Source organism: Aotus nancymaae, unplaced genomic scaffold (assembly GCF_030222135.1).
Source record: "Aotus nancymaae isolate 86718 unplaced genomic scaffold, 86718_ANA_hifiasm-v0.15.2.pri h1tg000028l, whole genome shotgun sequence".
Lineage (NCBI taxonomy): Eukaryota > Metazoa > Chordata > Mammalia > Primates > Aotidae > Aotus > Aotus nancymaae.
Genome location: NW_026988441.1, coordinates 32,465,594 through 32,490,412, shown reverse-complemented (window position 1 = coordinate 32,490,412; position 24,819 = coordinate 32,465,594). Strand labels below are relative to the sequence as shown.

General features: G+C 43.6%; 1 protein-coding gene across 2 annotated transcripts; it reads left to right on the top strand.

Moving 5' to 3' along the window:
- The first annotated feature begins 7 nt into the window (after window positions 1-7).
- On the top strand, window positions 8-20,899 carry ZNF791 (zinc finger protein 791). Of its 2 annotated transcripts, XM_064381802.1 has the most exons (4): window positions 8-145; window positions 13,857-13,983; window positions 14,533-14,593; window positions 16,838-20,899. In XM_064381802.1, the coding sequence occupies exons 1-4, from the start codon at window positions 143-145 to the stop codon at window positions 18,375-18,377; spliced, it is 1,731 nt and encodes a 576-aa protein (XP_064237872.1). In that variant the 5' UTR covers window positions 8-142; the 3' UTR covers window positions 18,378-20,899. The 2 variants fall into 2 exon arrangements, with proteins under 2 accessions (XP_064237872.1, XP_064237873.1); XM_064381803.1 differs by lacking the exon at window positions 14,533-14,593.
- Window positions 20,900-24,819: the final 3,920 nt, after the last annotated feature.

The following is a 24,819-nucleotide window of genomic DNA, read 5'->3' as shown; positions in this document are numbered from 1 at the left end:
TATGCGATCGGATTGTGCTCAGTTTAGGGTCTCCTGGCCAGTTGATGCGTCAGGTTGCTATTTACCTGCATCTGATACGCTGTACCCTGTGCTGGCAGCGTGAGCCGTAGGGACGACACCGGGACACCCCTGAGGCCGGAAAATGGTGAGTGTGCAGGGTCGGACTGGTTGGAACCGGCCGTTGTCGTGGGACCCGGGCCTCCCCATGGTCATCTCCAGCCGGCCGCAGTGTGGGCTGGGCTGGCAGCCGGGACTCCAACCATCCTGTCCCGTCCCTGCGCGGCGACTGCGGTCCCAGCCCCGGAGCCCCCTCTGGGCGGCTCCGCGCCCGCAGCCCCTCGGCTTTCCCACATTTTGCAGGAACCACGGGAGGGTCATGGGAGAGTCCCACCTTGTGTATGGGGTTTGTGTGAGAGGAGCTGCAGTCTGTGGGGTCCCCAGTCCCTACTTTCTTCCCAAAGGCGATTTCCCCCTGCGTCTTCCAAAGATGTTGGAAGCAGAGCCTCAAATCCACTACCCTGTCCCCTAGCCTAGCTCCTCCTACGGCGGCTCATAAATCCCTGGATTTCCAGATCCCTCCCCGCATTCCCAAACGCCTACTTCCCCCTCCAATGGAAAACATCATCACCAACTCTTTGTCCTGCGTGGTGCATTTCAAACACACGCAGTATTTTAAAAATCTTTTTTCCGATGGATGCCTCTTTTAAAAGATTTAATTCTTGTTTGTGGATATTTTACATGAGAGAAAAATCAGGAAAATTATTCACTTGGAACTACTCTGCATAAAATGCTGTGCCTCTCATCCTGGCATCTTTCCAGGGCACAGATATCCTATAGGAACTCCTTTGGGTTGAGAATCCTTTTTGTAAACATTCTTGGGTGATCTCTCCTTTCAGCACAGTTTCAGATTGGCACTGTCCCGCCTTAGGTTTATGACCTTGAAAAGATATATTCACTTGAATGTAATTTTTCCGATAAATATAAAATATATGGCATAAGAAGAACTTGAGAGACAGTATAAAATATTTCCAAAGAGACCAAAAAAGAAATGAATCTCAAAAAAAAATCCCAGTATTACGTGTTAAAAATTCTTTGTTATTCGCCTGACCACATGGAATATGTTTCTGAGTTCTGAGGTCTGTTCTTTTAGTTCGATGATTTTCTTTTCTTTCTTTTTTTTTTTTTTTTTTTTTGAGACGGAGTCTTACTCTGTTGCCCAGACTGGAGTGCAGTGGCTCAATCTCGGCTCACTGCAACCTCTGCCTCCCAGGTTCAAGCAATTCTCCTGCCTCAGACTCCTGAATAGCTGGGATTACAGGTGCCCACCACCATGCCCAGCTAATTTTTGTATTTTTAGTAGAGACAAGGTTTCACCATGTTGGCCAGGCTGGTCTCGAACTCCTGATCTCAGGTGATCCACCTGCCTTGGCCTCCCAAAGTGCTGGGATTACAGGCATCAGCCACTGTGCCTGGCCAGTTTGATGATTTCAAACGGTATTCCAGGACTTAAACTTGCAACACCTAGAAGCATTCAGATATGAGTAATACTTTAGCAAACTGTTCCCTGCCATGGAAATAATTAAGTGACATTATCATTTTCTTTTCTTTTCTTTTCTTTTTAAAGATGGGGTCTGGCTGTGTTGCTCAAGCTGGTCTTGAACTCCTGGGCTCAAGCAATCCTCCAGCCTCAACATTCCAAAGTGCTAAGATTACAGGCATGAGCCACTATGCCCGGCCCGACATTATCATTTTCTGAAAGTAGTAGTGGGTTTTCTTGTTGTTAGCAAAAGTGCCTTAAAATTTTCTTACTTCCTTTATACATAAACACTGTGTTTGAGTTATTCTGCTAGATTTTTTTTTTTTTTTTTTAGACTGAGTCTCGCTCTGTTGCCCAGGCTGGAGTGCAGTGGTGCAACTTTGGCTCATTGCAACCTCTGCCTCCCGGATTCAGGTGATTCTCCTGCCTCGGCCTCCTGAGAAGCTGGGATTACAGGCATGCGCCACCATGCCTGGCTAATTTTTTTCTATTTTTATCACCATGTTGGAAAATGGAAACCTGGGGAAGCTAATGTTTCTTTGCTACCAAAGGAGAGAAGGAGGTGTGGAGCTCTCGTAGTTCCTTGCTGATCAGGTGCTCCTATCCTCCATTACCAGGGACCGACCCACTCTAGGGGTTACATTTTTCAAGCTGGGAGAGTCTAGGTCCAAGCTTCGGAATATATTTAACTTCTGTTTTTGTTTTTTTGAGACAGAGTTTTGCTTTTATTGCCCAGGCTGGATTGCAATGGCATGATCTTGGCTTACCAACCTCTGGCTCCCGGGTTCAAGTGATTCTGAGTAGCTGGGATTACAGGCATGTGCCACCACGCCCAGCTAATTTTGTATTTTTAGTAAAGACAGGCTTTCTCCATGTTGGTCAGGCTGATCCTGAACTCCTGACCTCAGGTGATCCACTTGCCTCTGCCTCCCAAAGTACTGGGATTACAGGCGTGAGCAACTGGGCCTGGCCTTTTTTTTTTTTTTTTTTAAATACAGTGTCTCACTCTGTTGCCCAAGCTGGTCTGGAACTCCTGGACTCAGGCCATCCTCCCACCTCAGTCTCCCATGTTTAACTTCTTTTTGAGACAGGGTCCCACTCCTTTTCTCCCAGGCTGGAGTGCAGTGGTATGTGATCATGGCTCACTGCAGCCTTTACCTCCTGGGCTCAGGTGATCCTCCTGCCTCCTCAGAATAGCTGGGACTACATGTGTGTGCCACCATGCCCAGTTAATTTTCGTATTTTTCTGTAGAGATGGGGTTTCACCATGTTGCTCAGGCTGGTCTTAAACTCCCAGGCTCAAGTAGATCGCTCACCTTGGCTTCCCACTGCACCTGGCCTCCCACAACTTCTTGACATCCAAAGATATTGTTGCTGTCTTACAGTTTTATATTTTCCAGAATGTAATACACTTGGAGTTATTCAGGATGTAGCCTTCTCAGATTGGCATCCTTCACTGAGCAATGTACTTTGAAGGTCCTTCTGTGTCTTCATGGCTTGATACCTGATTTCTCTTACCATGGAACAGTATTTCATCATAAGATTGTACCACAGATTGTTTATCCATAAACCTGTTGCAGGATATCTTAGTTAAGTCCTAAAATTGGCAGTTATAAAGAAATTTCCCATAAATATTCATCAGCAGGTTTTTGTGTAAACAGTGGTTTTCAACTCATGTAAGTAAATAGCAAGGAATGTGATAAGAGAATGTGGTCCTCTGGTAAGAGAACGTTTTGTTTTGTGAGAAACTGCCTATCTTCCAAAGTGGACCTACCATTTCCCATTCCCACCGGCAAAGGAATCAGGATTCCTGTTGCCTACATCTTTGCTATCCATTGCTGTTCTCAGTATTTTGAACGTTGTCCGTTCTAATAAGTGTAAGTGATATATCTTCAGTTTTATTTGCAGTTCTCTAATGACATATAATGTGGAGCATCTCTTCATATGTATATTTGCCATCTGTGTATCTTTCATTGGTGAGGTGTGTGTTTAGGTCTCTTGCCAATTTTTCATTGGGTCATTTGTCTTATTATTGTTGAGATTTAAGAGTTCTTTGGAGACAGGCATGGTGGCACACACTTGTCACCCCAGCTACTCCAGAGGCTAAAGCGGGAGGATTGCTTTCAGTGCGGAGTACAAGCCCAGCATGGGCAACATAATGGATCCTGTTTCAAAAAAAAAAAAAAGGAGGCCAGGTATGGCGGTTCATGTGAGGCCACTTAGGCTGCCAGGCAGTGGGGCTGAGGAGTGGTGGGCTGAGGCCAGGGCTGGAGCTGCCACAGGATTGGAAAAAAACAAAATTAGCCCAGTGTGGTGGCGCACCCCTGTAGTCCCAGCTACTTGGGAGGCTAAGGCATGAAAATTGCTTGAACCTAGGAGGCAAAGGTTGCAGTGAGCCAGGATCGATACACTGCACTCCACCCTGGATGACAGAGCAAGACTGTCTCAAAAAAAAAGAAAAAGAAAAACAAGGAAGCCGAGCACAGTGGCTCACGCCTGTAATCCTAGCACTTTGGGAGGCAAAGGTGGGTAGATCACAAGGTCAGGAGTTTGAGACCAGCCTGGCCAACATGGTAAAACCTCATCCCTACTAAAAATAAAAAAACATTAGGTGGGGCATGGTAGCGCATGCCTGTAGTCCCAGCTACTTGGGAGGCTGAGGCAGGAGAATCGCTTGAACCCAGGAGGTGGAGGTTGAAGTGAGCTGAGATCGAGTCATTGAATTCCATCTCATCAAAAAAAAAAAAAAAAAAAAAAAAAGGAAGCTGGGCGCAGTGGCTCATGTCTGTAATCCCAGCACTTTGGGAGGCCAAGGCAGGTGGATCACCTGAGATCAGGAGTTCGAGACCAGCCTGACCAATATGGAGAAACCCCTATCTCTGCTTAAAATACAAAATTAGCTGGGCATGGTGGCGCATGCCTATAACCCCAGCTACTCGGGAGGCTGAGGCAGGAGAATCACTTGAACCTGGGAGGCGGAGGTTGCAGTGAGCCAAGATCGCACCATTGCACTCCAGCCTGGGCAACAAGAGCGAAACTCTATCTCAAAAAAAGAAAAAAAAAGGAAAAAAGAAAAAATGGGGAGATCTTTACTTTAAATACTAGTCCTTAATCAGATAAGTGCTTTTGTGAAAATTTGCAAGACTCTGTCTGTGCCTTTTATTTTTTTTCTTTTAACACTTGCTTTCATAGAGTACGAGGTTTTCATTTTAATGGAGTGAAACTTATTTTTTCCTTTCATAAATTGTGCTTTTGGTGGTTTATCTAAAAATTCATCACCAAAGCCAAGTAGATAGTTTTGCATTTTAAATTTACATCTGTAATTGATTTGGGCTTAATTTTTGTGGAAGGTGTAAGATTTATGTATACATTTTTTGTGGGTGCGTGAGAGTTTAGTATAAATTTCACTTAGGCACTGTTTTTGTTGCATTCCACATTGATAAGTTCTATTTTCATTTAATTCAAATTTAATTTTTTTGTTTTTTTGAGACAGAGTCTCACCGTGTCACCCAGGCTGTAGTGCAGTGATGCAGTCTTGGCTCACTGCATCCTCTACCTCCTGGGTTCAAGCAGCAGCTCTCCTGCCTCAACCTCCCAAGTAGCTGAGATTACTGGCAAATGCCACCACCACCTAGCTAATTTTTGCTTTTTTTTTTTTTGAGTCAGAGTTTCACTCTTGTTGCCCAGGCTAGAGTGCAATGGCATGATCTCGGCTCTCGCAACCTCCACCTCCTCAAGCAATTCTCCTGCCTCAGCCTCTTGAGTAGCTGGGACTATGGGCATGCACCACCACGCCTGGCTAATTTTGTGTTTTTATTAGAGACAGGGTTTCACCATTTTGGCCAGGCTGGTCTTGAGCTCCTGATCTCAAGTGATACACCCACCTCAGCCTCCCAAAGTGCTGGGATTACAGGCATGAGCCACTGCACCCAGCACAAATTTAATTTTTCTTGAAACATTTTTGATTTGCATTTAGAACTGTGTTGGGTTTTATTTCCAAATAATTGATGGTTTTCTAACTGTTCTTCTGTTACTGATTTCTAGATTAATGCCATGGTGGCCTGAGAGCATATTTTATATAATGTATATTCTTTCAAAACCATGTTTTGTCCACAACATGGTTTATCTTTGTGAATGTTCCACGTGAACCTGAGAAGAACGTATGTTGTTCTGTTGGATGAAGCATTCCATGGATTTTAATTAAACCCAATTGTTGCCTTTCAACTAAACTATGTCCTTTCTAGCTACTGGAACTCTTTTTTTTAAGACAGAGTTTCACTCTATCACCCAGGCTGGAATGGAGTAGTACAATCTCAGCCCACTGCAACCGCCACCTCAGCCTCCTGAGTAGCTGGAACTACAGGTACATGTCACATGCGGGGCTAAATTTTGCCTTTTTTTTTTTTTCTTTTGAGATGAAGTTTTGCTCATGTTGCCCAGGCTGGACTGCAATAGCTCAATCTCAGTAAACTCCAGCAACCTCCGCCTCCTGGATTCAAGCAATTCTCCTGCCTCAGCCTCCCAAGTAGCTGGGATTACAGGCACCCACTACCACGCCCAGCTAATTTTTTGTATTTTTAGTAGACAGGGTTTCACCATGTTGGTCAGGCTGGTCTTAAACTCCTGACCTCAGGTGATCCACTCGCCTCAGCCTCCCAAAGTGCTGGGATTACAGGCGTGAGCCACCGTGCCCAGCCTAAATTTTGCCTTTTTTATAGAGATGGGGTTTCACCATATTGCCCAGGCTGCTCAAGCAGTCTACCCACCTTGAACTCCCAAAGTGCTAGGATTACAGACATGAGCCACTGTGCCCAGCCCCTGACTCTATTTTTTTTTTTAGAGGAGTCTCACTCTATCACCCAGACTGGAGTGCAATGCCATGTTGGCTCACTGCAACCTTCGCCTCCTGTGTTCAAGCGATTCTCCTGCCTCAAACTCCCAAGTAGCTGGTATTTTAGGTGCCTGCCACCAGGCCTGGCTAATTTTTGTATTTTTAGTAGAGACGAGGTTTTACCATGTTGGCCTGGCTGGTCTCGAACTCCTGACCTCATGATCTGCCTGCCTCAACCTCCCAAAGTGCTGGGATTACAGGCATAAGCCACCACACCCGGCCTGTTTTTTGATTATTGACTGTTGATAGCCTAAAAGCCTCATCCTTCCTTGTTTCCCTTATGCTCCACTTCTGCACAGAGACAAGCCTGTGTTCTCCCTTATTTGGCAGAGCCAGAGTCATTTCACACAAGCCTCTACTTTTAGTGTGTGAGCTCTCATCCTAGCCCACCCCCAACCTCAATTAAAAACTCAGGCCAGGCTGGATGTGGTGGCTCACACCTATAATCCCAGCACTTTGGGAGGCCGAGGTGGGTGGATCACAAGGTCAGGAGTTGGAGACCAGCCTGGCCAACATGGTGATACCCTGTCTCTACTAAAAGTACAAAAATTAGCCGGGTGTGGTGGTGGGCGCCTGTAATCCCAGCTACTAGGGAGGCTAAAGCAGGAGAATTGCTTGAATCCAGGAGGCAGAGATTGCAGTGAGCCAAGATCATGCCCCTGCACTCCAGCCAGGACGACAGAGCAAGACTCCGTCTCAAAAAAAAAAAAAACACCCGGCCAGCTCCTTTCTTTGATCTCTCAAGATGGTTCATACTTATCAGAGAAGCCTACTTTGCCCTCCACAGAGACTTCAATTATGAAACTATTCATAAGCCCTTTCATACCATATTGGGACATGTGCGGTGTCAGCAGCATCAGTTTTGATGTCTGAACCAACCTTCCATGGGGATGCACCTGCCTTTGCAGGTGACCCCAACAGTTAGAGAAAAGGTAAGATGGCTTTTCCCTAACTGTTATGGGCCCAGTGGCTCACAACTGTAATTCCAGCATTTCAGGAGGCAGAGAGGGGAGGACTGCTTGAGCCCAGGAGTTCAAGAGCAGCCTGAGCCCCAGGAAGAGACCCTGCCTCTACAAAAAATACAAAAATGAGCCAGTGTGGTGGCATGTGACTATAGTCCTAGGTACTTGGGAAGATGAAGCAGGAGTATTGCTTGACGTTCAAGCTGCAGCGAGCTGTGATTTTGCCATTGCACTCCAGCCTGGGCAAGAGAGCAGCATCCTGTCTCAAAAAAGATAAGATGGTGTATATATATTGTACCACACTTAATTGTTCTATGGATACATTTTTGAGATATTTTTATATCAGTTCATTACACTCCTTAAAAGTTACCTATGATGGTGGCCTTATGTAACTAATTTTTTCTAATTAGACACGTTTCTAATTTTTTCTAATTAGACACGTTTCCAATTTTTATGGCCAGAACTCTGACTTAAAACAAATTGCCATATAACAGGTCAAACAAACATGTACAAATTGTTTATCATGGAATATATTCAGAAGAGAATAATAAGATACTTTGTAGCATATTTTACTGACAATATGAACATCCTTGGGAATATCAAGACTCAGAAATAGGCACTGGGGAGCTCCTCAGGGTCTCCTCATGTTCACCTGCCTGGCTCAACTCCATCTCATCCTGTAGATGACCACCGTGCTGATTCTTCAGTTCTTCTTTATACCTTAACCATCTATTCTTTTTTTTTTTCTTTTGAGATGGAGTTTTGCTCTTGTCACCCAGGCTGGAATGCAGTGGTGCAACCTCGGCTCACTGCAACCTCCACCTCCCAGGTTCAAGCGATTCTCTTGCCTCAGCCTCCAGAGTAGTTGGGATTACAGGTGCACACCACCATGCCCAGCTAATTTTTTGTATTTTTAATAGAGACGAGGTTTCACCATGTTGTCCAGGCTGGTCTCAAACTCCTGACCTCAGGTGATCCACCCACCTTGGGTACTAGGTGCCCAAGTACTAGGATTACAGGCGTGAGCCACCATGTCTGGCCAACTATTTATTCTTTTTCAAAATATTGTTTTTTTTAAATTTTTGCCTTTTCACCCTTGAGTTCATGCAGGTGGTTTAAAAAAAAATTTTTGCCTCCTTTGAACATTTAATTAGTAGTAATGGAATTACCCTTAAAGGATTTTTTGGAGCCTAGGCAACACAGTGAGACCCATCTTTACAAAAAATTAAAAAATTAGCCAGGCATGGTGATGCATGCCTGTAGTCCCAGCTACTCAGGAGACTGAGGTGGGAGGATCACTTGAGACTGGGAAGTCGAGGATGCTGTGAGCTGTGACTGCACCACTGTACTCTGCCCTGGGCAACAGCGAGACCCTTTCTCAAAAATAAAATAAAGGCTAGGCACAGTGGCTCACACCTGTAATCCCAGCACTTTGGGAAGCCAAGGTGGGTGGATCACCTGAGGCCAGGAGTTCAAGACCAGCGTGGCCAACATCGTGAAACCCCATCTCTACTAAAATACAAAAAATTAGCCAGGCATGGTGGTGCATGCTTGTAATCCCAGCTACTCAGGAGGCTGAAACAGGAGAATTGCTTGCCTGGGAGATGGAGGCTGCAGTGAACCGAGATCGTGCCACTGCACTCCAGCCTGGGCAACAAGAAAGAAACTCCAACTCTAAATAAATAAATAAATAAATAAGTGAATAAATAAATTTCTGGTGATTTCTTGACCTCTATTTTTCACGTGCTGGTATCTGAGGCTGCAGGCTCTCTATTTTTTTTTTTTAAATTGTACTTTAAGTTCTGGGGTACATGTGCAGATCTTGCAGGATTGTTGCATAGGTACATACATGCCATGGTGGTTTGCTGTCTCCATCCTCCTGTCACCTACATCAGGCATTTCTCCAATGTTAGCCCTCCCCAACCTCTCCACTCCCTGCTGTCCCTCCCCTAGACCCTCACCCCCCAACAGACCCCTGTGTGTGATGTTCCCCTCCCTGTGTCCATGTGTTCTCATTGTTCAATACCCATCTGTGAGTGAGAACATGTGGTGTTTGGTTTTCTGTTCTTGTGTCAGTTTGCTTAGAATGATGGTTTCCAGATTCATCCATGTCCCTACAAAGGACATGAACTCATCTTTTTTTGTGGCTGCATAGTATTCCATGGTGTACATGTGCCACATTTTCTTTGTCCAGTCTATCATTGATGGGCATTTGGGTTGGTTCCAGGTCTTTGCTATTGTAAACAGTGCCATAATGAACATACGTGTGCATATGTCTTTATAATAGAATGATTTATAATCCTTTGGGCTATACCCAGTAATGGGATTGCTGGGTCAAATGGAATTTCTATTTCTAGATCCTTGAGGAATCACCACACTGTCTTCCACAATGGTTGAACTAATTTACACTCCCACCAACAGTGTAAAAGTGTTCCTATTTCTCCACATCCTCTCCAGCCTCTGTTGTCTCCAGATTTTTTAATGATTGCCATTCTAACTGGCATGAGGTGATATCTCAATGTGGTTTTGATTTGCATTTCTCTAATGACCAGTGATGATGAGCATTTTTTCATATGTTTGTTGGCCTCACGTATGTCTTCTTTCGGAAGTGTCTGTGCATATCCTTCGCCCACTTTTGAATGGGTTTGTTTGTTCGTTTGTTTCTTGTAAATCTGCTTTAGTTCTTTATAGATTCTGGATATTAGCCCTTTGTCAGATGCGTAGATTGCAAAAATTTTTTCCCATTCTGTTGGATGCTGGTTCACTCTAATGATTGTTTCTTTTGCTGTGCAGAAGCTCTTAAGCTTTTTTTTCTTTTCTTTTTTTTTTTTTTTGAGATAGAGTCTCACTCTGTCACCAGGTTGGAGTGCAGTCAGTTCACTGCAACCTCCGCCTCCCCGGTTCAAGTGATTCCCCTGCCTCAGCCTCCCAAGTAGCTGGGACTGCAGACACATGCCACCATGCCCGGCTTATTTTTTGTATTTTAGTAGAGACGGGGTTTCACTATGTTGGCCAGGATGGTCTCGATCTCCTGACCTCATAATCCACCCACCTCAGCCTACCAAAGTGCTGGGATTACAGGTGTGAGCCACCACATCTGCCCAGGCTGTTCATTCTAAGGTTGTGGGGTTTAGGCTTTTTCACGGTTTTGTTTTTGTTTGTGTTTGCTTTGTAGAAAATAATGCTCTTACTTTTTTTTGTTTCAGTCTCCAAGTGCAAATGCATAATAAATTCTCTGGTAGTTGGATAAAAATTACTGGATCATGGTAAAGTTTAAATTTATAAACTTAAAAAAAAGTGGTGCAGTGTATCAGTAGGTCCTTGATTTGTACATAATTGTCCTCTGTAGTCATCAACACTAGAGTTTTCTTAATCGACTAGTTTTGTCTTCCTACTCAGTATGAAGTGGGAACTATTTGACATTTATTTCCTAATTATCAAGGGGATGAACCTTTTTTTCTTTTTTCTTTTTATTAAAAGGCTATACAAGAAATATTTATTTTTTTTGGCTGGAGTGCAGTGGCATTATCTCAGCTCACTGCAACCTCCATCTCCCAGGTTCAAGCGATTCTCCTGCCTCAGCCTCTTAAGTACCTGAGACTACAGGTGCCTGCCACCACATCCGGCTAATTTTTGTATTTTTAGTAGAGACAGGGTTTCACCATGTTGGCCAGGCTGGTCTCAAACTCCTGACCTCAGGTGATTGGCCCACTTTGGCCTCCCAGAGTGCTGTGATTATAGACATGAGCCACTGCACCCAGCTGAGATTTTATGTTCTTTTGGAGGTATGAAATTATCTGTTACATAATTTTATAATCATAGGCAAATTCACCATCAGACCATTGTGGCCATCAATGAAGTCCCCTGCAAATTGATACTCTCAGCCTATTCTTCGAGGTCAGCAAAGCCCAGATTCCATGATTATGGATCTTCCAGAAAGTGCTCCTCTGACATTTTATCTCAATTTGTATATGTTTGTGTAATAAAAATTGTTGGAAGCAGTTCTGAGGCTCATGGGCATAAGGATTTTGTGAAGGTCTAAGTTAGTGTCCTCTTCCTGTGCCTGAGCTCTGTCTTCCCAATAACCTCCTAGCCTCATGAAATGGGACAGAAAGTAAAAGGAAAAACTGCATCTGTGATAAATATTACACACATAGCCAGGCTTGGTGGCTCATGCCTATAATCCCAACACGTAGGGATATATATATATCAGAAACAAGTTGAAATTAATACATCTCTAAAAGAGTATTTCCATTCAGCCAGCAGAATCTTGAGTGCTTCTAAATGGCCTCAAATACTTCAGGACAATATGGGCAGCTAGACCTTTTTACAAGTTGGGTTTCCACAAGCCTCCTGGCCTCTCATGTATAACAAAGGGGATAGAAGATTCTCAAAGTGTATTTACTTACTAAAACCTTCACCTCGTGTAATCCCACATCTTAAGGAATGCTGAATGATTTGGATAATAAGAAATTAGGCTATGGGCTGGGTATGGTGATTCTTACCTGTAATCACAACACTTTGGGAGGCCCAGGCAGGAGGAACGCTTCAGGCTGAGAGTTCAAGATCAACCCAGACAACATAACAAAACCCCATCTCTAACAAAAAAAAATTTTTTTTTTTTTTTTTTGAGACAGAGTTTCACTCTTGTTACCCAGGCTGGAGTGCAATGGCGAGATCTCGGCTCACCGCAACCTCCGCCTCCTGGGTTCAGGCAATTCTCCTGCCTCAGCCTCCTGAGTAGCTGGGATTACAGGCACGTGCCACCATGCCCAGCTAATTTTTTGTATTTTTAGTAGAGATGGGGTTTCACCATGTTGACCAGGATGGTCTCGATCTCTTGACCTCGTGATCCACCTGCCTCGGCCTCCCAAAGTGCTGGGATTACAGGCGTGAGCCACCGTGCCGGGCCCCCCAAAAAATTTTTTAATTAGATGGGTGTGGTGGTGCACATATATAGTCCTAACTACTTGTGAATTGAGGCAGGAGGATCTCTTGGGGGCCCAGGGGTTTGAGGCTATAGTAAGTTATGATTGCTGCACTTGAGGCTGGGTGACAGAGCGAGACCCTGTCTCTTAGAAAACAACAAACAAACAAACAAACAAGAAATAAGAGTTGATCTCATAAAGAACTGAAGATCTTACCTGTAATCTAGCACTTTGAGAGACCAAGTCTGGTGAATCACTTGAGCTGAGGAGTTTGAGACCAGCCTGGGCAACATGGCAAAGCTCATCTCTACAAAAAATACACACAAAATACTTAGCCAAGTGTAGTGGTGTGTTCCTATAGTTCCAGCTACTCAGCAGGCTGAGGTTGGAGGATTCCTTAAGCCTGGGAGGTCTAGGCTCCAGTGAGCTGTGATTGTACCACTGCACTCCAAGCCTAGGCAGCAGAGCAAGACCATCTATGCCTCAAAAAGAAAATAAAAAAGGCCAGGCACAATGGCTCAGGCCTGTAATCCTAACACTTTGGGAGGCCAAGATGGGTGGATCACTTGATGTCAGGAGTTCGAGAGCAGCCTGGCCAACATGGCAAAACCTCATCTCTACTAAAAATACAAAAATTAGGCTGGGCGTGGTGGCTTACACCTGTAATCCCAGCGTTTTGGGAGGTCTAGGCAGGCAGATCACAAGGCCAAGAGATCAAGACCATCCTGGTCAACATGGTGAAACTCCATCTCTATTAAAAATATAAAAATTAGCCAGGCATGGAGGTGCATGCCTGTAGTCTCAGCTACTCGGGAGGCTGAGTCAGGAGAATCGCTTGAACCCATGAAGCAGAGGCTGCAGTGAGCCAAGATTGATTGCACCACTGCAGTCCAGCCTGGTGACAGAGTGAGACTGCATCTCAAAAAAAAAAGAAAAGAAAAAAAAAAAATTAGCTGGGCATGGTGTCAGGTGCTTGTATAGTATTTCTTTCATTTTTCTTTTTTTTTTTTTTGAGACGGAGTTTCGCTCTTGTTACCCAGGCTGGAGTGCAATGGCGCGATCTCAGCTCACCGCAACCTCCGCCTCCTGGGTTCAGGCAATTCTCCTGCCTCAGCCTCCTGAGTAGCTGGGATTACAGGCATGCGCCACTATGCCCAGCTAATTTTTTGTATTTTTAGTAGAGACGGGGTTTCACCATGTTGACCAGGATGGTCTCGATCTCTTGACCTCGTGATCCACCTGCCTCGGCCTCCCAAAGTGCTGGGATTACAGGCTTGAGCCACCGTGCCTGGCCTCTTTCATTTTTCTTTACAAGTCGAACTAGACACTACCATTGGAGAGCAATAAGACTTATAGTGATCACAGTAAAGATGTAGCTGTAAGTTTTGTGTTCAAGGTGCTGTTAAATTTCTAACAATTGAGTCATACACTAAATGTGTGGAGACCACAAAATCATGGGGGAACTTCTTATGAATTGAGTACACCTCTCATCCTTGTCAATCTCACCCATTCTCCTCTACATATATTGGCTGTTTCAGGACTCAGTGGCTTTTGAGGATGTGTCTGTGAAATTCAGCCAGGAGGAATGGGCCCTGCTGGCTCCTTCACAGAAGAAACTCTACAGAGATGTGATGCAGGAAACATTCAAGAACCTGGCCTCCATAGGTAAGGATGACATCATTTTTTCCTTTTTTTTTTTTTTGAGATGGAGTCTTGCTCTGTTCCCCAGGCTGGAGTGCAGTAGTGCAACCTCAGCTCACTGCAAGCTCTGCCGCCCGGGTTCAAGAGATTCTCCTGCCTCAGCCTCCCAAGTAGCTGGGATTACAGGCACCTGCCACCACGCTCGGCTAATTTTTGAATTTTTAGTACAGACCGGGTTTCACTATGTTGGCCAGGCTGGTCTCACTCCTGACCTCAGGTGATCCACCCGCCTTGGCTTCCCAAAGTGCTGGGATTATAGGCGTTAGCCACCACACCCAGCTGACATCATTTTTCATATAGTCAGTTAGAGAACTAGCATTTCTTGCTCATTATCACTATTCCGGGATTTGGAATCTGAAAAGGGAATACTTTAGTAAATAAACCAGGCATGGTTACGGCTCTTTATTTTTTTCAGACCACTCAGGGAGATACAGCTCATTTTGAACCTCGAATCTAATAATATTTGTATGATTTTTAACAATTTATTATGATTATTCTGGATCTATACTTTAGGGAAAAAATGGGAAGACCAGAACATTGAAGATCAGCACAAAAACCAGGGGAAAAATCTAAGGTGAGTTGCACTCACAAGAGATAGCAGTGTTCTTGAAAGAATCTTAAAAATGTCAGGACACTTTTAAAACAAGAAATAAGCTCAGCTCCAAATGTATTTATTTCTTTATTTTTGTTATTATTATTTTTTTCTTGAGAGGGAGTTTTGCTCTGTTGCTCAGGCTGGAGTGCAGTGGTATGATCTCAGCTCACTGCAGCCTCCACCTCCCAGGTTCAAGTGATTCTCCTGCCGCAGCCTCCTGAGTAGCTGGGATTACAGGCATGTGCCACCACCCGCAGCTAATTTTTATATTTTTAGTTGAGACAGGGTTTTGCCATGTTGGCCAAGCTGATCTCAAACTCCTGACCTCAGATGATCCACCTGCCTCAGCCTCCCACAGTGCTGGGATTACAGGTGTAAGCCACCGAGTCCCAAATTTATTTATTGTCAGAAAATGTTTAACAAAATTATTTTCTCAAGTGACACAGATGTCCACTGATTCAAAAATACTGTACTTGGGCTGGGCACTGTGGCTCATGCTTATAATCCCAGCACTTTGGGAGGCTGAGGCGAGTGGATCACCAGAGGTCAGGAGTTTGAGACCAACCTGGCCAACATAGTGAAACGCTGTCTCTACTAAAAATACAAAAATTAGCTGGGCATGGTGGCACACACCTATAATCCTAGCTACTCAGGAGGCTAAGGCAGGAGAATCACTTGAACCTGGGAGGCAGAGGTTGCAATGAGCCAAGACTGCACCACTGCACTGCAGCCTGTGCAACAGAGCAAGACTCCATTTCAAAAAAAAAAGAAAGAAAAATATTGTCCTTGGAAACAGTTTTTGTTTGTTCATTTATTTTGTGAGACAGAGTCTCACTCTGTCACCCAGCTGGAGTGCAGTGGTATGATCTCATCTCACTGTAACCTTTACACCCTGGGTTCAAGCAATTCTCCTGCCTCAGCCTCCTGAGTAGCTGGGATTATAGGTGCACACAACTACACCAGGCTAATTTTTGTATTTTTTGGTCGAGACGGGGTTTCACCATGTTGGGCAGGCTGGTCTCAAACTCCTGAGCCCAAGTGATCCACCCCTCTGAGCCTCCCAAAGTCCTGGGGTTACAGGCATGAGCTACCATGCCCAGCCTGGGAAACAGTATTTTAAAGCCTCATATATAACTTTAGGAAGCCAACATAGGCAGATCATTTGAGCTCAGGAGTTTGAAACCAGTCTGGGCAACAAGACAAAACCCTATCTCTACAAGAAATAGAAAAATCAATTGGTTATGGTAATGCACACCTGTAGTCCCAGCTACAAGGGAGGCTGAGGTGGGAGGATGGATTGAGCCCAGGAGATCAAGCCTGCAGTGAGCCATGATTCCATCACTGAACTCCATGGGCAACAGAGCAAGACTGTCTCAAAACAAAACAAAAACCATATATCAATATTATTGTTTTCATAATAGCTATCAGTGACACAAGCCCTCTTGGAGAACATTGAGTATATTCATTTTCAAACACTTCAGCTGGGAACGGTGGCTCACGCCTGTAATCCCAGCACTTGGGGAGGCTGAGGCAGGTGGATCATCTGGGGTCAGGTGTTCAAGACCAGCCTGCCCAACATGGTGAAACCCCCATCTCTACTAAAAAAATACAAAAATTAGCTGGGTATGGTGGCAGGCGCCTACAATTCCACCTACTCAGGAGGCTGAGGCAAGAGAATCACTTGAACCTGGGAGGCAGAGATTGCAGTGAGCCGAGATCATGCCACTGCTCTCCAGTCTAGGTCACAAGAACAAGACTCTGTCTCAAAAAAACAAGACAACAAAAATCCAATTCAGACGGGGCAGAAAACTATTTCCCTGAAAATGATAAAAATTTAGTTCTGCTGCCAGGAGTGGTGGCTCATGCCTGTAATCCCAGTACTTGGGGAGGCCAAGGAGGGTGGATCACCTGAGGTCAGGAGTTCAAGAGCAGCCTGACCAACATGGTTAAACCCCATCTGTATTAAAAATACAAAATTATCTGGGTATGGTGGCACATGCCTATAATCCCAGCCACTTGGGAGGCTGAGGCAAGAGAATCACTTGAACCCCAGAGGTGGAGGTTGCAGTAAGCTGAGATCACACCATTTCACTCCAGCCTGGGCAACAAGAGCAAAACTTTGTCTCAGAAAAAAAAAAAAAAGAAATTTAGTTCTACTACCTGATAATAAATGTAAAATCATTAATACTCAACCAGTATTACTGTGCTTCCAATTTTTTACAGAAGCCATATGGTAGAGAGACTCTGTGAAAGTAAAGAAGGTAGTCAATGTGGAGAAACCTTCAGTCCCAATCTCAGTGTGACCAAGAAGACTGCCAGAGTAAAATTAGATGAATGTACCGTCTGTGGAAAAGTCTTCATGCGTCGTTCGTCCCTTACTAGACACATGAGGTCTCACACTGGATATGAGCTAATTGAGAAGCCATATAAATGTAAGGAATGTGGGAAAGCCTTTAGTTATCTCAAATCCTTTCAAAGACATGAAAGGAGTCACACTGGAGAAAAACCCTATAAATGTAAACAATGTGGAAAAACCTTCATATATCATCAACCCTTTCAGACACATGAACGGACTCACATTGGAGAAAAACCCTATGAATGTAAGCAATGTGGGAAAGCTCTTAGTTGTCCTAGTTCACTTAGAATTCATGAAAGGATTCACACTGGAGAAAAGCCCTATGAATGTAAAAAATGTGGGAAAGCCTTCAGTTGTCCCAGTTCTATTCGAATACACGAAAGAACTCACACTGGAGAGAAACCCTATGCGTGTAAGGAATGTGGGAAAGCCTTCATTTCCCACACAAGTGTTCTAACACACATGATAACGCACAACGGAGACAGACCTTATAAATGCCAGGAATGTGGGAAGGCATTCATTTTCCCCAGTTTTTTACGAGTACATGAAAGAATTCACACTGGAGAAAAACCCTATAAATGTAAACAATGTGGTAAAGCCTTCAGATGTTCCACTTCCATTCAAATTCATGAAAGAACTCACACTGGAGAGAAGCCCTATAAATGTAAAGAATGTGGGAAATCTTTCAGTGCGCGCCCAGCCTTTCGAGTACACCTCAGAGTCCATACTGGTGAGAAACCCTATAAGTGTAAAGAATGTGGGAAAGCCTTTAGTAGGACTAGTTACTTTCGAATACATGAAAGGACTCACACTGGAGAAAAACCCTACGAATGTCAAAAATGTGGAAAAACCTTCAATTATCCTCTAGATTTGCAAATCCACGAGAGGAATCACACTGGAGAAAAACCCTATGAGTGTAAGGAATGTGCAAAAGCCTTCATTTCTCTCGAAAACTTTCGAAGACACATGATCACACACACTGGAGACGGACCTTATAAATGTAGAGACTGTGGGAAGGCATTCATTTTTCCTAGTGCGTTACGAACACATGAAAGAACTCACACCGGAGAGAAACCCTTTGAATGTAAACAATGCGGAAAAGCCTTTAGTTGTTCCAGTTACATTCAGATCCATGAAAGAACTCACACTGGGGAGAAACCTTATGAATGTAAGGAATGCGGGAAGGCCTTTATTTATCCCACAAGCTTTCAAGGACACATGAGAATGCACACTGGAGAGAAACCCTATAAATGTAAAGAATGTGGGAAGGCCTTTAGTCTTCACAGTTCCTTTCAAAGACATGAAAGAATTCACAGTTGTGAGAAACCTCTTGAATGTGAGCAATGCGGTAAAGCCTTCAGTTTATCCACGTCCTTGCAAAAACATATGAGAATGCACACTCGATAGAAACTCTATATATGTGAGAAATAGGGGAAAGTTTTCAATTCTAACAGATACTTTCAAAATTATGAAAATTCCCACTGAAGAGAGAAATCCTATAAATGTAAGTGATATAGAAAGCGAGATACAGGATAATTCATGTACAGTCAGGTACCACATAATCGTGTTTCAGTCAGTAATGGACCATGTATAAGTTGGTGGCCCCTTAAGATTATATAACAGCTAAAACATTTCTGCCACCTGCAATTTAGTAGCAGTAGTAACACCACAGCGCAGCACATTAAGTGTTTATGGTGATGCTTGTGTAAACCTGTTGCACTTCCAGTTGTATAAAAGTACAACAGCTGGGCATGGTGGCTCACACCTGTAATCCCAACACTGGGAGACTAAGGCAGTAGGATTACTTGATGCTGGGAGTTTGTGACTAGCCTGGTCAACATAGACCCCCATCTTTACAAACAATAAAAACATTTTCTAGGTGTGGTAGCACACCCTGTAGTTCCAGCTACGTGGAAGGCTGGGGCAGGAGAATTGCCTGAGCCCAGGAGTTTGAGGCTATAGTGGAACAAGATCACGGGACAGCAGTCCAGCATGGGTGACAGAGTGAGACTCTGTATCAAAAGAAAAAAAAAAAATTGGCTAGGTGCGGTGGCTCACACCTGTTATCCCAGCACTCCGGGAGGCTGAGGTGGGAGGATCACTTGAGGTCAGGAGTTTAAGACCAGCCTGGTCAAATGATGCAACCTTGTCTCCATTAGAAATATGAAAATTAGCTGGGTGTAGTGGTGCCCTGTAGTCCCAGCTACTTGGGAGGCTGAGGCAGGAGAGAATCACTTGAACCCACGAGGTGGAGGTTGCAGTGAGCTGAGATCTGCTACTGCACTCTAGCCTGGGCGACACAGCGAGACTCCATCTCAGAAAAAAAATTACACAGCACATATCATTATGTGCAATATATACTTGATAATAAATGGCTATATTACTGGTTTATATATCTACAATACTGTTTTAGAATGTATTCCTATTTTTTTAACAGTTAACTGTAAAACAGTCTCAGGCAGGTCCTTAAGGAGATATTCCAGGAAAGAAAGGGATTGTTATGATAGGAGATGACAGCTGCATGTGTGTGAGTGCCCCTGAACGTCTTCCGGCGGGACAAAATGTGGAGGTGGAATACAGTGATACTGATGATCCTCACCCTGTGTAGTCCTAGACTAATGTGTGTTTGTGTCTTAGTCTTTAATAAAAATAAATTAATAGAAAAAAACTTATAGAATATTGTCAGAAAATATTTTTGTACAGCTGTATGATGTGTTTCAAGCTAAATTATTACAAAGTCAAAGTTTTTTTTAAAAGTTTATAAAGAAAATAATGTACAGTAAGTTAAGGTTTATTATTGAGGGAAAGGTGCTTTTATGAATGTAGTGTGGTCTAAGTGTACAATGTTTATCAATTCTGCAGTAGTGTACAGTAACGTCCTAGAAGCTCACATTCACTCACCACTCACTCACTCACCCAGAGCAACTTCCAGTCCTGCAAGCTGTGTTCATGGTAAGCATCCTATGCAGGTGCATCTTTTTTTGCCTCTTATACTGCATTTTTACTTTGTGTAATTTATATGTTTAGACTCCTACTTAACATTTTGTTACAATTCCCCGCAGTGTTCAGTACAATAATATGCTGTACAGGTTTATAGCCTAGTAGCACTGGGCTGTACCGTATAATCCAGACGCCTTGTAGCCGTACTGTCTGGATCTGTGTAAATTCACTCTGTGATGTTTGTACTATGAGGAAATCACCTAACAACACATTTCTTGGAACATGATTAAGCAATTTCTGACTGTATAATGCTCCAGATAATTCACACCATGAAAGATGTTATAAAAGTTAAGGCCAGGCATGGCGGCTCACACCTGTCATCCCAACACTTTGGGAGACCGAGGCGGGCAGATCTCCTGAGGTCAGGAGTTTGAGACCAGCCTGGCCAACATGGTGAAACCCCGTCTCTACTAAAAATATAAAAATTAGCTGGTTGTGGTGGCATGCGGCTGTAATCCCAGCTACTTGGGAGGCTGAGGCAGGAGAATCATTTGAACCTGGGAGGCAGAGGCTGCAGTGAGCCGAGATTGCCCCACTGCAATCCCGCCTGGGCAACAGAGCAAGACTCCGTCTCACACACCAAAAAAAAGTTAAAAGCATTTTTTATCAGTGGCTCATTCTTCAAGTACATGTCTGGACTACGTATGAATTGTGACTTATTTTGCAAGAAATCTTGGAAGCAAGATAATTCTGTAAGAACTCTTTAAGCAGTAGTCAAAAGTTTAAAAGGTTGTGTTTTCTCATTAAATCAATTAGTAAAACTTTTCTATTTCTCTTAATGTCTTGATTTATGGGTAAATTGAAGTGTATTTTTTTCTTGTACTTAAAGACCAGTGTTAGTAGAAGTGTATTTTTAATATACAATTTGTTTTAATTTGTATATGGTTTTTCAGTTGTTTTCTGAATAAAGAGACTATTGAATACTGATACATTGGTAACTGTAGGATTTTTCCTATGGGCCTCGTGTGGAAGACGGTGCATATATTACCCATTATATATTTATTTTACCTTTCTCTCTTTTGTGAAAAACTACTTTTTAAATTTCTTGCCCAGATATGGTGCTCACTCCTTTGCAATCCCAGCACTTTGGGAAGGTAGTTTGAGACCAGATACGATGGTCTTAGCCAGATGCAGTGGCTCACTCCTTTGTAATTCCAGCACTTGAGGTCAGGAGTTCGAAACCAGCCTCACCAACATGGTGAAACCCTGTCTCTACTAAAAATACAAAAATTAGCCGGGCATGTTGGAGGGCACCTATAACCTCAGCTTCTCGCGAAGCTGAGACAGGAGAATTGCTTGAACCCGGGAGGCAGAGGTTGCAGTGAGCTGAAATCATGCCACTGCACTCCAGCCTGGGCAACAGAATGAGACTGTGTATCAAAAAAATAAATTAAAACATAATAAATTACTATCAGCTAGAATGCCTTTATTCCATTTTCCTTTTTTAAAAACATCTGGCATAAGTTGGTAAGTATGTGAAGTTTATCATACAGTCTTATGTGAATTATTATTTTCACCTTTTGTTCTTTGTAATTCTGTCTGAGATTTGGTTAGTAGAGTTTGAATTCAGGAGGGACATCTGTGATAGGATAATAAAATCTAGAGCTGGACATGGCTCTCCTGCTACCTGTCAACACAGGTAAATTTCCTAGAATCTGTTCCCTTTATAGGTCCATGTTCAGATTCACTAATAGCCTCACTTGGATGAGATTTGCCAGGCAGAAGTGAAGACGACGTAAGTCAGGTATTGGGACCCTACCATACGGGGAGACAGTGCTTCCTGCTTATTTTCCCAGTTATCTTCTCTGCTAATCAAAAGTACGCTGAAAACGCACTCAGCTACTTGACTTCCATTCTCAAGAGATGTGTTGGTTTCCACAGTTGTCTCCACAAGCTGCACATCAAAGATCCATCTACAGTTTGGATTTTCCTTGTAGCCTTAGTGTGTGCCCCGGGCATTTAATTCAGACTATCGTGGTTGGCAATGTTCGCTGAGGTTCTATCTCCCTCTATGAGGTTTAATTTTTATGGTTCTTGATAGTGAATCAGGAATACATAGTCCCTAATGGCATTAACAGAACAGCTACAGTGAGACAGTCAAAAGAAACTACATGGGAGTTTGTTCCCCTACTGTGTTACAAAGTGACTACTCTGCCCCCATCCTTCCATTTGAGAATAATCACCTTCCTCATATTGGACAAACGGTGTGTGTTTCCAACTATTGCTGAATGTTCTCCCTCAGTATATTTTCATTTATGTCTGGTTGTATGCACCTAAAAATAATGCATTTTTTTGTGAAGCAAAAGCTTCTTAGATATTTCTTAGAAATATTCTGTTAACTGTTTCCAAACAACATGTATACTATCAAATATCATCATTGGCTGGGTGCAGTAGTTCACTGCTATAATCCCAACAATTTGGGAGGCTGAGACAGGAGGATTGCTTGAGGCCTGGAGTTGGAGACCAGCCTGGGCAACATAGCAAGACCCCGTCTCTCTTTTTTTTTTTTTTTTTTTTTTTGGGATGGAGTTTCACTCTTGTTGTCCAGGCTGGAGTTCAGTGGCATGATCTCAGCTCACTGCAACCTCTGCCTCCCGGGTTCAAGCAACTCTCCTGTCTGAGCCTCCTGAGTAGCTGGGATTACAGTCATGAACCACCATGCCCGGCCAACCTCGTCTCTATTAAATCAAAAATACATAATTATACTGTCTTTTCTGTTTCCTGAAAGGCTATATTAAAGTATCCCATTACAGTTATGAATATTCAGATCAACTTTGTCATTTTATCAAGATACGCTCTGACTCAATATTAGCATGTGCATTAAAATTCTGGTATTTTTCCCTGAGACATTTTTTATTCTTATACTTACACATTTTGTCATAAAACGAAATTCTCTTCATGATAACAGTGGCATTTTCAGTGTCCTATTGCCAGCAATCACCAGGCACACCTGTATTCAAAATTAATTACAGTAATACAGTAGTTAGTTCTGAGCCAAAGTTTTGCTTTCTGTGGTTTCAGTCATGGTCAAACACAGTCCAAGACACTTAATGGAAATTTCCAGAAATAAGCGTTTCATAAATTTTATTTATTTGTTTATTTATTTTGAGACAGAATCTCACTCTGTCATCTAGGCTGGAGTGCAATGGCACGATCTCAGCTCACTGAAACCTCTGCCTCCCAGGTTCAAGCAATTCTTCTCTCTCAGCCTCTCGAGTAGCTGGGATTACAGGTGCCTGCCACCATGCCCAGCTAATTTTTGTATTTTTAGTAGAGACACGGTTTCACCATGTTGGTCAGGCTGATCTCGAACTCCTGACCTCAGATGATCCACCCACCTCAGCTTCCCAAAGTGTTGGGATTCTCCCCATCTTACACATGAAAAAACCTAAACACAGAGAGCACAGGGTCTTTCCCAAACTCATATAACTCAGAATCATGGAATACAAAGTTTTAAAGTTTAAAGTTCTAGTGTGTTGCACCACCTGTCAAACTTTCTTTTTTTTTTTTTTTTTTTTTTGATCAGGTCTTGCTCTGTCACCCAGGCTAGATTGCAGTGGTGCAATCACAGCTCACTGCTGCCTTGACTTCCAGGGAGTGATCCTGCCTCAGCCTCCCAAGTAGCTAGGACTACAGGTGCATGCCTGCATAAGCAGACTTAGAAAATTTGAATGAGGCCATGCTGGGTGCCTTATGCCTGTCATCTCAACAGATTGGGAGGCCAAGGTGGGAGGACAGCTTGTGCCCAGGAGTTCCACATGACAATGAGCTGTGACTGCACCACTGCACAGCAACCTGGGTGACAGCGAGACTCAGTCGTGTTATAAAAAGAAAAAGCAAGAGACATGAGAGAGAAGGAAGGAAGGGAGGGAAGGAGAAAAAAGAAAAACAGAACTGAGACCCCATCTCTACAAAATTTAAAAAATTAGCTGGGTGTGGTGGCGCACACCTGTGATTCCAGCTACTCTGGAGGCTGAGGTGGGAGGATGGCTTGAGCCCAAGAGTTCAAGGCTACAGTGAGCCATGATTGTGTCACTGCACTCAAGCCTGGGTGACAGAGTTCATGTCAGCCACGCTCCAGAACAGGCAAGAATGCTATGTGTGTCATAGCCTATAATTTGTACCATGACATTAAGGTTGTGTTGATCTAGAGCAGAATTGATGAGTACTTGTTCTTACACTAGGGACAATAAAGTATGTGGAGTCTTAAATAAGGAAAAAGGAGTCAGGCTGGCTGGAGCAGGGGAAGCAAAAAGAGAAGACAGAGAAGCTGTAAGTCTGCTTTTTTTTTTTTTTTTTTTTGAAATGGAGTCTTGCTCTGTTGCCCAGGCTGGAGTGCAGTGGTGCAATCTCAGCTCACTGCAACCTCCACCTCCTGGGTTCAAGCAATCCTCCTGCCTCAGCCTCTCGAGTAGCTGAGACTACAGGCCTGTGCCACCATGCCTGGCTAATTTTTATATTTTTAGTAGAAACGGGGTTTCACCATGCTGACCAGGCTAGTCTCAAACTCCTGACCTCATAATCTGCTCACCTCAGCCTCTCAAAGTGCTGGGATTACAGGCGTGAGCCACAGTGCCCAGCCAAGGCTGCCTTTCTTTATGCTCCAGGATACACAGCCCTCCTGCACAAATAACACAATATTCCTGTGCCCAGCAACCACCAAACCCTTCGCTGATACAAAAAAAAAGAAAAAAAAAATGCAAGTTGGCTGGGTGCAGTGGCTCACATTTGTAATCCCAGTACTTTGGGGGAACAAGGCAGTCAGATCACTAGAGGCCAGAAGTTCGAGACCAGCCTGGACAATATGGTGAAACCCTGTCTCTACTAAAAATACAAAAATTAGCTGGGG

Excerpts from the sequence above, each read along its gene's own strand:
- ZNF791 (XM_064381802.1), top strand. Across the intron at positions 13,984-14,532 it reads CAAGAACCTGGCCTCCATAG|GGAAAAAATGGGAAGACCAG; the intron begins GTAAGGATGACA and ends TCTATACTTTAG. Across the intron at positions 14,594-16,837 it reads AACCAGGGGAAAAATCTAAG|AAGCCATATGGTAGAGAGAC; the intron begins GTGAGTTGCACT and ends AATTTTTTACAG.